This window comes from Musca vetustissima, unplaced genomic scaffold (genome assembly GCF_032173495.1).
Source record: "Musca vetustissima isolate MV318-11 ecotype Yass unplaced genomic scaffold, APGP_CSIRO_Mvet_v1 utg287725, whole genome shotgun sequence".
NCBI lineage: Eukaryota > Metazoa > Arthropoda > Insecta > Diptera > Muscidae > Musca > Musca vetustissima.
The window spans coordinates 1-15,717 of record NW_026875026.1 but is presented as its reverse complement, the minus strand read 5'-3'; the positions used below and the strand labels follow the sequence as shown (position 1 = coordinate 15,717).

Sequence of the window (15,717 nt, the reverse complement as noted above, 5' to 3'; positions counted from 1 at the left end):
ATAAAAATAAAAAAAAAATTATGTTAACAATTAGAGAAGTAGACGTTTACGATGGAGAGACGAAGTGGGAATGAAACTAATTAATCAATATAAGTATTTTTGGGATTTGGGATGAATTTCAGACGTTTCTTATAACTCACAAATTCGTCTACACTAAATTAAACCAAACATGACCTATGTGATTTTAGACCCAATTCGATCGCTAGGGCGAAATTTGACGACATTTTATCTCGGTTTAGACCGAAGCTAATACATGTGATTCTGCACTCCAGCGTGTTTACTATGGAAAATTTTCTGACAATCAGACAGTGGTTCTTTCTGCAGTATCTTTATATTGGAATATTCTTCAAAAACTTTTAAAGTAACGAAAATGACGATGGGTTTTTATATGGGAGCTATGCCAAATCATAAACCATTGACATTTTTCTACGGATATATTTTTCACTCTCCACTGTCCAAGATTTCACATACAATTTTTGACCCAAAATATTTCATACTTCAATAAATCCACAAAAGTTACATGTTATGCAATCACGGTATATGAATTCCGTTGAAATTTATTTCTTAAGCTTTAATAACAAACCTGGCTATATTATTTTGCTTAACAGGACCATTTGTATTGGCCGATTGTATATTTTTGTTTCCAACTCTGACGGTATTCTTTTTAGCAGGCTTTTTAACTGGTTTCTTTGCAGGCTTATTTGCTGGTTTCTTTGCTGGTTTCTTTGCGGGTTTCTTGGCTGGCTTTTTAGCTGGCTTCTTTGTTGGTTTCTTTGCTGGAGGTTTCTTATTGGGTGTTGCAGGTTTCTTTGTAGTTGGGGTATTACCAGCGGGAGGAGTGCCACCAGCGGGAGGAGTACCACCAGCAGGAGGAGTACCATCGGCAGGAGGAGTGCCATCGGCAGGTGGAGTACCACCGGCAGGAGGAGTACCATCAGCAGGAGGCGTACCATCAGCAGGAGGCGTACCATCGGCGGGAGGAGTGCCGTCGGCGGGAGGAGTGCCGTCGGCGGGAGGCGTGCCATCTGCAGGAGGAGTACCATCGGCAGGAGGAGTACCATCAGCGGGAGGAGTACCATCAGCAGGAGGAGTACCATCGGCAGGAGGAGTACCATCAGCCGGTGGAGTCCCATCAGCCGGTGGAGTAACCTCAGCAATTACTGCAACCAGAAGAATCGCGAATAACAAGAATTTCAGTAACTTCATGTTGTTGTGAACGATGAATACAATTTCGATAAATATTGTTCGATTTCGCGGTTATTTATATGATATTTGAGTATCTGCAACACATATGGTTTGCCATTTCACTTTTAAATGTGAAAGAACAAATATTGAATTTTATGATTCTAAATAAATATTAGATAATACGGTATTATTTTAATGATGGCGTAGTTAAAAAGATAAATAAATACACATTTGAAAATAAAAGTTAATGGCGGGTTTTTAATACAATTTGGTTTATTTATCAGTTCAATTGATTTGAAACACATTTTCGTTGCAAAACTATTCTTCTTTATGTTTTTTTTTCAGTATACCATTTTTTATTCCATTCATATTTACTTCAACATTCGGTGCAGTGCTCCTGTAATTTTTCGTTTCGGGCTCTTTTTGGTGAAAAACTCGTCAATATAGTAGTTGGCCCCAGTTCTGAGATAGCTGTCATAGCTGTAGTTTCCAACAAATGATCAATTTGGTTAATATCGGGTGACTGGGGTGGTGATCCAACTTCTGGCTATATTGCAAAACAGACTATTTGCAATTCTCAGTTCAATGCTATCTTTGTAAATGTTGAGACCTTTCTACACATTGCCACATATCTATCCCTTTAGACATTACTTGTTGTTGACCGTCAACAAAAGTTATTGTTTTGCGCCTTTTAATTGGGGATTTATTAATGAAAATTTAAAATATTCTCTTGCCGGTAATTAAATATTGCTGCATAATAAATATTGTACTGATTTTCGATTTTCCTGAGTTAGGACTACCAAAACTTCAAAATGTTGTAAATTCGTAAACTTGTTATGAAGCGAATAAGGTATCCGATTTAATTCGAGCATGTACGTAGTGCTATTTTTGCAAACCTCCGTCACACCCGAAAATGGGTACAGAATCGAAATTAAAAAAGTGTCAGTCGCTGTTGCCGACAGATATATCCCCTCACCCTATGGTTTGCGGAGATTTTCGGAATTACACATGGGTTTTATTATCCACTTTTTATATTCAGATTTAATGTTGATCAATTCCGTTATTCAATTGGCTTCAAATTAAATTTCAAGTTTATAAAATAGTGAACCTTTGTGGGGGAGGTACCAGAAAGAGAGGACCGACGGGTCCCACCTTCGCACTTCATCTAGGCTTGGTAATGATAATTGGTTGTGCATAGTTTAGTTCAAATCGGATATTCCATTCTCCTGATATTGAATTTATAAATATTGAAAATGTTGACCATTTGTGGGTAAGTACCAGAAGGAATGGACCAATGTGTCCCATTTTCGGATTTAATCTAGGCTTGGTAAAGATACAAACTTTTGTCATTACGAAGCCTAGATTAAGGTTTATGATATTATAACATATTTTTTTTGCACAATTTTGATTATTTTGTGGGGAGAGTACCAGAAGGAGAGGACCGATATTCGCCATCTTCGAAATTGAACTAAGTTTGGAAGAAATATTACCATATGCACAGTTTGGATGAAATCGGTTACTCCCTTCGAGAGTTATCGTGAGAACCAGCAAGCCAGACAGATGAACGGTCATTTGTAAATCGACTCCAAATTGTCTAAAAACGAATTTGGCCCAAAGATGCATGGGTCTAAAACCGATATTCAAATTAGACACATTTTTGCGATATCAAAGTGTATATACCCTCATTAAAAGTAGTAAAGACCATGAGTTGGTCATTTTAATGGCGGGCTATGTCATAGCCAAAGGCTACAATTTTGATCCCAACATTACGACATTTTATTTGAAGAAGGAGGTCTGGCCAAGAAGTAAATATGTCTGTTCTCATGATCTTCGGTCAATGTTTAGCGGGGCAAATAAACCCAGACTTTTGGGTTAAAAATTACAAAATTTGCATTCTATGGCATACACAGAATAATAAATTTAATGAACATTTTCATTAAATTTAAAATACAAGTAAAAAATCCTATAATTATGCGATCACTATTTTACTATTTTCTCCAAAAAATTAAAAACTCCATTACAATCAAAACTATGTTCATACTTTGCTCTACTTTATTTTCTGATCATTTTCCTTTCTCTCTCTCTCTTCCTCTGAACAAACACAAATGTATTCCTCCAAGAAAAAATACGCCAAAACCATTCATTGTTCGGCTGCGTTTGGTTTTGGTGTCATCCTCGGACTCTCCTCTCACTTCGTGGTTATTAGGTTTGCAACCGTTTGTTTGTCTACTATTTCTCTTGTTTACAACCGCGGTCTCTCCACTCACACCGGTGTGGCTGTTTTTACATTCCATTGTTTCTTTATTTCAGACACTGCTACCGACCTCTAAATTAGTGTTATAAAATTCGCATATGTATTTTCCAAATTATTTCGATATAAATGTCAAATATAATACTTCAAACAAGTATTGATACACACAACAAACTCAAACGAAAGTTCAATATTGTAAAGGATTGTTCTAAGTACACAATACAAGTAAATAAGAAAATCTTCACAAGACGTTTAAAAAATAAAAATAAAATCAAAAAAGACAAACAGTTTTTGTGTCATAGAAAACCACCACCAACAATCAAACTCATTTCAAAGTTGTATTTTTTGCTCTCTTTCTCCCTCTCTTTGACATAAAAACATTATTTTAAGATTTTTGAATTGCATTCATAAAATACAGAAATCCGGATATTGCCAACACTTTGTGAACACTTTTCGTATAATATATGAATTAATTCTTTTTCTGTAAATATATTTATTCCTGAGGGACATAGACTGGAGAAGTTGACAGAATATCACAAAAGGAGTGGTTGACATTTAATTGAATTGATTGATAGGGATCTACGATTCCGATATTATTTATTTGATGGACTCAGATTTTAAGCTGAAAAAATAACTAAACGAGGAGTAATTGTGTTATCTTAAATTGTTTTGTTTCGAATAAAGCCATACCAGCTCGAGCTGCTTTATGGGCGCCCAACGTTGAGCCAGCTTTATAAACATCCAACGTCGAGCTCCTTTAAACTGATATTAAGACAATGATCGGTTAATATTTAGTACGTCCACAGATAGTTAACTTTCAGTGATAGTTATGTAGTGTATCATATGATCGGCCACCTTTGATTATACTGCTCCGCTCACAGGTGTTTTTAATGGAGATTTTTAACTCAATGACAACCAATATTCGTGAAAAGAGCTACCCAAAATACCGAAAGATGAGGGATTAAAGTCGATCAATATTTATGGTTTTCGGTAGAAATGTTTGCTACCTAATGACAATCCAAAATACTAATTGTAGTCGCTTTGGATGAAATATAAAATTTGAAATTTAGAAATTTGAGTAAGACAGTAATATGGGTGCTAATCTAAGGCGTATATCAATATTGATCATTTTTGAGAATGAGGCGATCCAACATCCTGATGTACCAAATATTTACGGATACCGTTATATGCGGGTTATAACAAAACAATATTTATTGAATTAAGAACACTTCGCAGTTAATTTCGTCGACAAGAATGATTATAAAGATTGGTCATTCAAAGTGTTAAATCACAATTTATTTTCCTGAATTCTTCTGGCATTATTGTGCCAATAAATCAAAGATGGATATTTGTCGCACAATATCAGTGCAAAAATTTATTTAATATTTACTTTTTTAAAGCTTCACAACAAAATCGGCTTTATTATTTTGATGGACAGGGCCATTGGTAGACTTGCCCACTTGCATGTTTTGGTTTCTAGCTGCAATGGAATTATTGGCCTTGGGTTTCTTTTTATTGGCCGGTTTCTTATTAGCGGGTTTTTTATTAGCTGGTTTCTTATTAGCGGGTTTCTTATTAGCGGGTTTCTTATTAGCGGGTTTTTTATTGGCAGGCTTTTTAACAGGCTTCTTAGCTGGTTTCTTTGCTGGCTTTTTAGCGGGAGGTTTCTTATTAGGGGTTGCTGGTTTCTTTGTTGTTGCTCCAGCAGGTGGAGTATTACCGCCAGCAGGAGGAGTTCCATCAGCTGGTGGAGTACCATCAGCAGGAGGAGTACCATCAGCAGGTGGAGTACTCTCAGCTGGCGGAGTTCCATCAGCAGGAGGAGTACCATCAGCAGGAGGAGTACCATCAGTAGGAGGAGTACCATCAGCTGGAGGAGTACCATCGGCGGGTGGAGTTCCATCGGCGGGAGGAGTACCATCGGCAGGAGGAGTACCATCGGCAGGAGGAGTACCATCAGCAGGAGGAGTACCATCAGCAGGAGGGGTACCATCAGCAGGAGGAGTGCCATCAGCTGGTGTGGTATCCTCAGCAATTACTGCCACCACAAGAATGGCGAATAACAAGAATTTCAGTAGCTTCATATTGTAGTTTTCAATAACGTTCCAATGATTATGGCACACTTGCTGCGTTATTTATATGATTTTGAAGTGGAGTGCCTTTCATTAACCCTCTATTCAAAATGAAAGTGTAAATATTTAAATTTATGATTCTCAATCAATATCGCCTTATTTTTTAGGAAAATTAAATTATAAACATTTGTGTATATTCAAGTAAACCTAAATATACACTTGGGCCTAGAAAAATAGTAGTGACTAATAATTTAAATGCATATGAATTTGAAAGTACTTTTATAAAGAATAACTGCTATTTTTATTATCGTTTATGTGTCGTATTTTGAATTATGTTTGTTCTTCCCGTTCAATATTCGCAGTTCTGCTTTTTCTGCATAATGTTATATCAATTGTTTTAAAACAATAGAATTTTATACTAATAATTTCACGACATCTAAATGCCACGCGAATGAAAATGGTGTTATATAAAAAAGTGACTTCCGGCAAACCCGATTATTTAATATTAATCTTTAACCGTATCATTTTTCCCATAAGGAATGTATATCATCCACTAATATGAAATTAGTATTATGAATCTAACATTTTTTTTTGAGATGAAGTCTTCGAATCATTGCAATATTAGATCGAGACAGAATGTATTTAATATTACGATCTCATCATATATCCTTAATATAATGCTGGATGACACAAACAAATAGGAAGATTTTGGCATTATTATTCTCTCCAACATAAGGTGTAATATATATTTGATTTGTCTTCATCGGTCCATATTTTTGCTATAATATTTACCATTAATTTTTAGGGGATGAAATGGACCAAATACTTAATTTTTGTCGGTTTTTCTGGTCGCTCCAGTGGCGAAATTTTACATGGAGAAGGGGATCGGGCCATAGAATAAGCACGCCTGTTTTGATAAAGATTATTAAATATTTAGCGGGTCAAATAGACCCTGACTTTTGTATGAAAAAGTACAAACATTGTATTCTGGGGAGACCCGATAAGTTGATAATATATCCAAGATATAGTCGTATGTACTCGCATGTGGGAGTTACACTTAAATATTTACGGGTGCTTACGTATTCATATATTATTTAGTAACCCATTACCACACGAGAGGGCGGAAATATATCGCGGATCCCTTTGGAACAAATATCACGAAATATTGCCTGGGCTCGGAATAAACATCCGCAGAATGTTAGAATTCCGTGATAGTTGTGTAGGGTACCGTATGGTGGGCTCCATCCGACTATACTGCTCCGCTCACGGGTTTGATATTTTGGGGATTTTGTACAATTTCTTCACGTCAGATTGTATACAATTAAGTATTTTGAATAATAATTGAATAGAAATTTCCCTACTAAAAACTATAAACCCGAAAAGTGCTGTAATTATCTTTTTCGAACATAGGGACGAAACTTTCAGCATCTCTAGATTGTGGGCCACTGAATCCAAAAATTTGCTTTGTATAATTTTTTCTTGTCAGAATAATCGACAGGATCAATTTTTGGGCTGTGACCAGATGTTCACACTAGCACTGCTCGGGTGCAGGATTTTCAGATGATTTATTGATCGTCTTATAAGTGTGACCATATAATTACGCTAGCATAGCTCGAGTTAATATTGGTCCACGTTTTCAAATATGCCAAAACATGGACCTATACTTAAAATTTTCTGGAAAAGGCCAAGAATCTATCAAGAATCTGGTGAGCAAAATAACAGTCCCTTCGGTTTAAAAGTGAGTCTAGGATACTGTTGCCAGATTCCAATTCGCTGAAAGCGGTTTAAAAAGCTGGACATGAAAATCGCATATTTGTATTGAAATATTCATAGGTTTAAACATTACACTGTGCAACACAGTGTTGAAAAAATATGATACTGACATTCTTCATGGAAAATTTCTTTCGAAAAACATATCATTCTTTTGTCTCAAATTCTTCCGAATCGTTGTTATTTTAACCGTAAATAAAATACCACAAGACGATATTTTGTTATATCACAAAATATTCTGCAAAAATGTAGCTCACAATATTTCAGATACGATTCTTAAATACCTTGTTTTGACTGTGCTATCCTCCCAAATGGATTCTTTCTGTAAAAGTCTGCGCTAAAATCGAGTTCTTAAGACTACCTTAAAATGTCTGTTGAAAACACTTGAAGGCCTGTAGAAGACTTCCTAAGCGAAGGAAGTCCTAAGTCTGTAGAAGACTTCCTAAGCGAATTATTTCTCCAAAATTAGGTAATCTGTGCCCCAAAAGAGTTTCCAAGTGTGTCCAATCTATTAAGGACCTGTTAGGACCTGTTAGAACGAATGAGGAATATGGGCATAAAGAAACGAGATTCCAAGTGTAACCAATCTATAAATGACCTGTTAGGAAGCTTATCTTCACTGCTGCCTCCAAAATAACTTCTCTCTATATAGAAGTTCTGTAAAGGGCCTAATTCCTTGGCTCTTCAGTTCATACTTATGAAGACTATCTACCTATTGTGACTCACATTCACAATTAAACACCATAAGAAGCTTTTGAAAAACGAACAAGAACGAATGATGAATATGGGCATAAAGAAACGAGATCAGCGAACGGAACGATACCAGAAAAAATAACGAGATCATAAAGGGAAACTATATTAATAAAAAATTCGTTCCGGAACTGCCCAACTCCAATAGAACAAGGATTGTTCTATTTAGGTTGAACTTGTTGCTCATATCAATACCTATTTGACATATTATATTTGGCACTTATATCGAAATAATTTGGAAAAAAAACAAATGAGAATTTTATACCACCAGTTTAGATGTCGATGACAGTGTCTGAAATAAACAGTTGCGAAACTAATATCCACCAAGTGAAAGTAGCGACAGAGGAAGAATGGAATGAAATTATGAAAATATTCATTAAATTAGCTTTCTGTGTATTTTAATGTATTTTTTAAATTTTTATATGCAATTTTCAGCGACTAGTTTGCTATTATCGGCAAAAACTCTTCAGTTTATGAACGGTCGCAAAATTCTGGACAGAAAACATATCAAGGCGTCGATTGGTGCTATAATCATTAAAATAACCTCTGGCACTGCTTGGCACTAAGTTCTCGAGCGATTGTTTATTTGTTTGGGATCGAATTAAAATGCAACTATTTTAAGGCAACTTTCGGTGAAAAGTATAAGACGCCTCAAAGTCCCTCGCCATTTTATGAACTCCTTGGCTCTACAGTTCATACTTATAAAGACTATCTACCTATTGTGACTCACATTCACAATTAAACACCATAAGAAGCATTTGAAAAACGAACAAGAACGAATGATGAATATGGACATAAAAAAACGAGATCAGCGAACGGAACGATACCAGAAAAAAGAACGAGATCATAAAGGGAAACTATATTAATTAAAAATTCGTTCCGGAACTGCCCAACTCCAATAGAACAAGGATTGTTCTATTTAGGTTGAACTTGTTGCTCGTATCAATACCTATTTGATATATTATATTTGGCACTTATATCGAAATAATTTGGAAAAAACAAATGAGAATTTTATACCACCAGTTTAGATGTCGATGACTGTGTCTGAAATAAATAGTTGCGAAACTAATATCCACCAAGTGAAAGTAGCGACAGAGGAAGAATGGAATGAAATTATGAAAATATTCATTAAATTAGCTTTCTGAGTATTTTAATGTCTTTTTTAAATTTTTATATGCAATTTTCAGCGACTAGTTTGCTATTATCGGCAAAAACTCTTCAGTTTATGAACCGTCGCAAAATTCTGGACAGAGAACATAGGAAGGCGTCGACTGGTGCTATAATCATTAAAATAACCTCTGACACTGCTTGGCACTAAGTTCTCGAGCGATTGTTTATTTGTTTGGGATCGAATTAAAATGCAACTATTTTAAGGCAACTTTCGGTGAAAAGACGGCCATTTTTTAAGTAAGTTTTTTGGCAAATTAATTTATTATACATATTTTGTTAAATAAATCGTTATTAGCCGAAAGAAATTTCAAACATTTGCTTAAGATAGTGAAATGAGAAGTTCAATTTGATTGTTTAATGATATTTGCTTGGCCTTATTAAAAAAAAAAAAAAACTTGACACGCTTAACAAATAACAACGACCTTACTCGGTTTAAAGTGACCTTCAGTACCTAGTAAAAAAAAAAAAACTATAATTAAATAGAAATTAAAAAATAACAAACAAATATTTGACATTTCGTATTTTTAATTAAAAAGTGAACGACCTTCTTGGTTTCCTCTATGAAAATCGGTTTCTATATAAATATAGACGACGTATGTTAATCGACTTCATTCTAATTAAAATGAAGTATTTGAAAAGTTTAATACTTGCAATTTGTTTAGTTGGAGTTTTTGCAGAGGATATCCTCCCAACTGAAACACCAACGATCGACAATCCTGCAGCAAATAACGAAACCGTAACAAGTTTTCCAGCCGCAAATTTGTCTCTCTATAATACTCCTGGGAATACATTTCCAGTCATTTTTAATCTAGTGTTTAAATATCCAACAGATGTCGGACCAGCGATAGCTTCAGCGGGTGATACTAATCCTGTCGCAGCTTCTCCAGAAGAGAATGTTACGCTCAACACCCAAACGGAAATAGCTTTCACCGGTGTACCTGATATAACTACAACTAAGAAACCAACCACTAAGAAGCCGACGGTTAATAAACAGTCCCCTAAAAAGAAATTGTCTTCCACTAAGATAAAATTTAAAAGACCTGCTAATAAACCACTTGTGATTCAGAAACCCGGCAACAAAAATGAGTCAACAAATAAAAAAATTCCAGTCAGATATAAATTTAAAAATATAAGTAAACAAATTGCTAATTCTAGAAGAAATGTTAAGCAAGCGAATATATTAAATGTTACTATTAAAACGGCTTAAGTTATGTAATATCTAAGTAAATAAAATATTAAAAAAAATAAAATATAAGAATTTTCATACGCGTAATTTCTTTAAGGACAATTTTTAAGGCAGCTTTATAGGCGTAGATTCGTTAAGGACAGTTGTTATGGAAGCTTTATAGGGATGGATTCCTTAAGAACTATTTCTAATGCAGCTTTATAGGCGTGGATTTTTAAGCACTATTTATAAGGCAGGCGTGGATTTTTAAGCACTATTTATAAGGCAGGCGTGGATACTTTGAAGCCTATTTCTAAGGCAGGCGTGGATTCTTTGACGACTATTTCTAAGAAGACTATTTTTAAGGCTGATTTATAGGCGTGGATTTTTTAAGGACTATTTCTAAGGCAGGCGTGGATTCTTTGAAGAATATTTTTAAGGCTGCTTTATAGGCGTGGATTTTTAAGAACTATTTATACCCTACACAACTATGTTGTCAGGGTATTATAGCTTTGTGCAGCTCCAAAAGTTTGTAACGCCGCGAAATATTGGTCCTAGACCCACCTTTAAGTATACCGATCGTCGATCTAAACATGTGTGTCCGTCCATTATAATTTGTAAACACGATACAGGTCACAGTAATGGACCAATCTTCACGAAATTTTGCATGTAGCATCGGTTCTGGCCAATAAAGAGCCCTATTGTTTTTGGATCGGTTAATAACCAGACCAAAAACTTTATTTTTGTCGGTTTTTCTGGTCGCTCCAGAGGCCGCAATTATGGCCCAAACACCGCGAATTTTTGCATGGAGAAGGGGATCGGGCCAAAGAATAAGGATGCCTGTTTAATAAAAGATCGTTCAGTATTAAGCGGGTCAAAATGACAAAATCTATATTCTATAGCGTATATATGTACCACTGAAGGACATAGACCCGAAAAGTTGATAGTATATCCAAGAGGAGTGGTTGATCTTTAAATTGATACCAATTGTATTGTCGTAGGTACTCGGATGCGATAGTTAAATATATTACAAGTGCTTACGAATTCATATATTATTTAGTAACCTATTACCACACTGGAGGGCGCAAATATAGCACTGATCGCTTTGGAATGTTTCATGAGGTTCCAGTTATGGTCAAGGACAACGCCTAAAATATTAGGTGATGTTCAGATAATAATTTTTCGGATAAAAGTGGACCGAACACTTAATTATTTGTACTTTTCGACTCGAAAGCCTATTATCACAACACAACCCACGGTGTAGGGAATCTGGACAAGTAATTAGAGGGGCTGATTATTAGTAACATTTGCCGACCTCTAGTAAGTCAAAAGTGTGCAAATATCGCGAAATATTGCCCAATCTCAGAATATAGAACCACAGAAAGTTAGATTTTCATGGAAGTTGTGTAAGGTATCGTATGGTCGGTCCCATCCGAATATACTGCTCCGCGCACTGGTTCTAAGGCAGCTTTATAGGCGTGCATTCTTTGAAAACTATTTTTAAGGCAGCTTTATAGGCGTGGCACAGTGGGAAAAAATACCGATCTAGCGCGCAGAAAATCAAAAAATGAAGTTGAAGGAAACTTTATAACATTAATGCAGTTTTAAAGTAGAGTGTTGAGAGTACTTAAGTCCGTATAAAATAATCCGAATTAATAAGCTAGAACGGAATAACGGTACATTTAAAATAGAAAATTTTTCCAATGTTAAAAATGGCATTTTTTAGCTATAAAATTGCGATGGTCGTGTTCATTCTGTGAATATATTATTATAAAATTTTGTCCATTTTTGATATATAGTATTGGTATTTAATTAAATTGTATAGTTATATAACCCATAAGTTATTTTAATTTAGGTGTTCCGGGCTAAATATATGTAAGGTCCGTTTTTTTAAATTCCTTCAATTAAAATAGGGGTTTAGTATGGAGTGCAGTCGAGTTCAGCTTTGATTTTTGTTTTATTTTTCTTGTGTGTCTGTCTAGAACATCATACTAAATTTTTTCCTGCGACTTCCTGCGATTCTCGGATTTATGGCAATTTTTTTGAAAAAATGCCAATTTGGTGTAGGAAGCTTTTTTAAGGTTTCCTTTAAATAAAATTAAAAATTTGTGAATTTTTTTGATATAATTCATCAAATATGACTTGGAATAGATCACAGCATAGCAGATAAGAAAAAAACAAGTTCAAAATGTCCATCCTAAGGTTCCAGAGTACTGGGTGTGAGTAGGAAAATGAGGGTATTTAAGTAAGCTGCTCCAAACGTTGATTTTAAACTCATGCCCTGAATATACATTTATTCCAAAAGTCTTTCTAAATAAAAATTGAAATTACAACGAAATCGGTTGTAAGAGTCTTCTAAAATACCGCAGGTAAAGGGTCCACTTTATGAACCCTGGAAAAATATCATTGGTGTAACATTCATATATACACTGTTTTACCTATATTTATGATTTTCGTGGAGGTGGAGTTTATGGACTTTTATTATACCTGTTATGGAGTTTCCAATGACTGACATGACTTCGGATGACTTTATTTCTTTGTCATACGAATTTCGTTAGGGTCGGATACAGGTATCAGTTAATTATGAATGCAAAAATACATATTATTTATAGACTTTTCTACCTATGAATGAAAAATCCGCATTTAACAAATGTTCATTCATAGATTTTTCTCATTCAATAAGTGTCAAAGAACGGGATTATACAAGTTATAAACAAGTGAATGGCGATTTATTTTAGTTCTTAAACAAGTGAAGTGGAAAAATGTCAATTTTGTACAGAGAGCTCTTTGGCTAAAATCTAAAAATGGCTCTGATGTAAAGGAATATGCATTAAATAGACTTGGAGTTAATGCTACCGATTATGCAAACGCTAAAGGGATTTGTCGAACAGTTACCACGCTATGTACGCGATTTAAAACGAAATGTATGGCCGCCAGAAGGAACAAAAAACAAATGGAGCGTCAGCATGGAAATTGGCTGATATAATTAAATGTGCAGCTTTGCCCATAGGTATGTTGTCTGAAGAAGCCATGGAATCCAGAAATAAGGACTTTCGGAACCACAGGGAACTGTACACCAGACAAATTAGTCGTGAGGAAACAATGAGGGATCTTTTTAATAGGTTGCTATTTTCTTCTGATCCAAAAATATCAAGTTTGTCTCGTAGTACATCTCCTAACCATCGATATAGTAAGCCACTATCTTAAGAAGTCCTTAAACTACTGGAGGATACAATGCTACCAACTAATTCAGATCAAAACTCGGATTCTGAATGTGATTAGTATTTAATAAGTAACGCCTAAATTTTGTAAAATATATATAGTTTAATGTTTTAGATATGTAATATTAATAATAATAAAGATATATATAATAACAATAGTGTTTGCCCTTAACCCACTTTTTACCATCCAAATGTTTCGGAATTTTTAAAAGAAGCTCCCATTATAGGAGTACTATTAGTTATAACGAAAAATGTTGCTTATTATAAAATGTTTCAAATGCTTCAAAATAGTAATTTTCACCTAAAAATTTAAGTTTTTCAAAAAAAAAAAAAAAAAATCGGCGCTTAATGGGTTAATAAAAAAAAATTGCCAAATTTTTTCATAAAATAATTAAAATTGTCCATCTAAATCTATTCTTATCCAAAATATCGATAAACATACAGTAAAACATCTACTTTGATTTTCTGCGCGCTAGATCTGCATTTTTTCCCACTGTGCGTGGATTTTTTAAGTGCGATTTTTAAGGTAAGGATAGTTTTTGAGGAAGCTTAATAGCCGTGGATTCTTAAGGAAAATTTTTAAGGTATTTTTGACTTTTCTCAAATTTGGTTTAATATTCTATTTTAATATTTTAACATTTCCTCCGACTTTTCAAAACATTTGCTGATAAAGATAAATGTTTTGTTTTCTTTGCACATGCCGTAAGTGATAATATCCGTCCTTCCTTCGTATACATTTTGGATATGCGTTAAGGAAAATCAATTAATCTTTTTTTTGTAACAATAAAGAAACTTTGTAACTTTTTCTCTTCCGTGAAAAAACGAACATATTCACAGATACAATTTAGTCCTTTTCAACAAAGTATATATGTATAGAAATACTAAAGCATATCATAGGGAGGGTGTTGATGATGAGGAGATACCTTTGTAGCGTTGGCAATTCGTTTATGTTAAATTGTAACATTTATTGGTTTGAAGCAAAACCGTGGGTTCGAAATGTGTTTGGTAACACATTTGGAGGAAGGTTTTAATATTTTTTTAGAAGACAAATGATCGCTGATGCAAAACACGAGGCCTTGCGGTGGAAAATTCCTTGTCGAGTCTATTACACTGAAGTCAGTCAAATTAAATAAGGAATATGTGTGTATAATATTTCGATGCCTTTTTGGTCCTTACCTTCCTGTGACATAATATAAATACCAAGCGACACAATTTTGTTAGTTTCCAATATTCCACGATTATACAAGAAATCGTTATTCCTACGTTTTCATCGTCCTTTACCGAATCGTTGCTCAGATTTTTCAGTCATTTTCCACTCTCTCCAACCTCAAACTTGTTGCACAGTGCAGTAGAGAGGGTCGAGGAAACCCCGAAACATTTACCGTAGACCACATTAGGTATTGTTCATCAGATCATTAAATTTTATGTCGATTTAGCAATGTCCGCATGTCTGATGAAACCACGATAGATATCGCTACATTTAACATAAGAAATTGCAATTTTTTTTACTGCTCCTAGAATGGTATTTGAAATAGGGCATATAAGTCGACGTTTTGGTATATGTTGTTCGGAATTCTGTGGCTTTTTGGCCTATTTTTTAACCGAATTAGCCGAAATTGGATTTTAGAGATCTTATTTTGTTGAAAATTTTCCTATCGGATTTTAAAACAAATTGACTTTAATTTTATATTTAGTACTAGTATATGCCCGCCACTCCGTTAGCGAATGTGGGATTTATTGAAAGATATATATCAATATTGACCATAATTAAATTTTAGTACCATTTAGTACTTTTGCTCTCTCAAAGTACGCGTTTCCAAACTACAACCATATCTCTACACTACACTTCAATTCTGACCCCAACATCTCTTTACTAAATTTATTACCATTACGTACCTCTACAAACCAATAGCAATCACACATTCCCAATTTTAGGATCCCATCCAAATTGTACCAAATTAAGTACACATAAGTATGAATTTCCAAAACTTCATATATAACCCAATTCTACACTCCAACAGAAATTTTAATTCCATATTTTGGGATTCCAGTTCTATCGTTTCACCCAAATTAAAATTGTATTGTATTTAGTACCATTTAATAGACATAAGTACAAATTTCAAAAACTACATC

General features: G+C 34.5%; 1 protein-coding gene across 1 annotated transcript; it reads right to left on the bottom strand.

Annotated features, from left to right (window-relative positions):
- Positions 1-583: 583 nt before the first annotated feature.
- On the bottom strand, positions 584-5,520 carry LOC133337537 (proline-rich protein HaeIII subfamily 1-like; the record flags this gene model as incomplete). Its single annotated transcript, XM_061545756.1, has 2 exons — positions 4,893-5,520; positions 584-1,160 (listed from the first exon to the last, which is right to left on the bottom strand). Coding segments are annotated over exons 1-2 (1,205 nt in total), but the record flags the coding sequence as incomplete, so codon positions are not given.
- Positions 5,521-15,717: the final 10,197 nt, after the last annotated feature.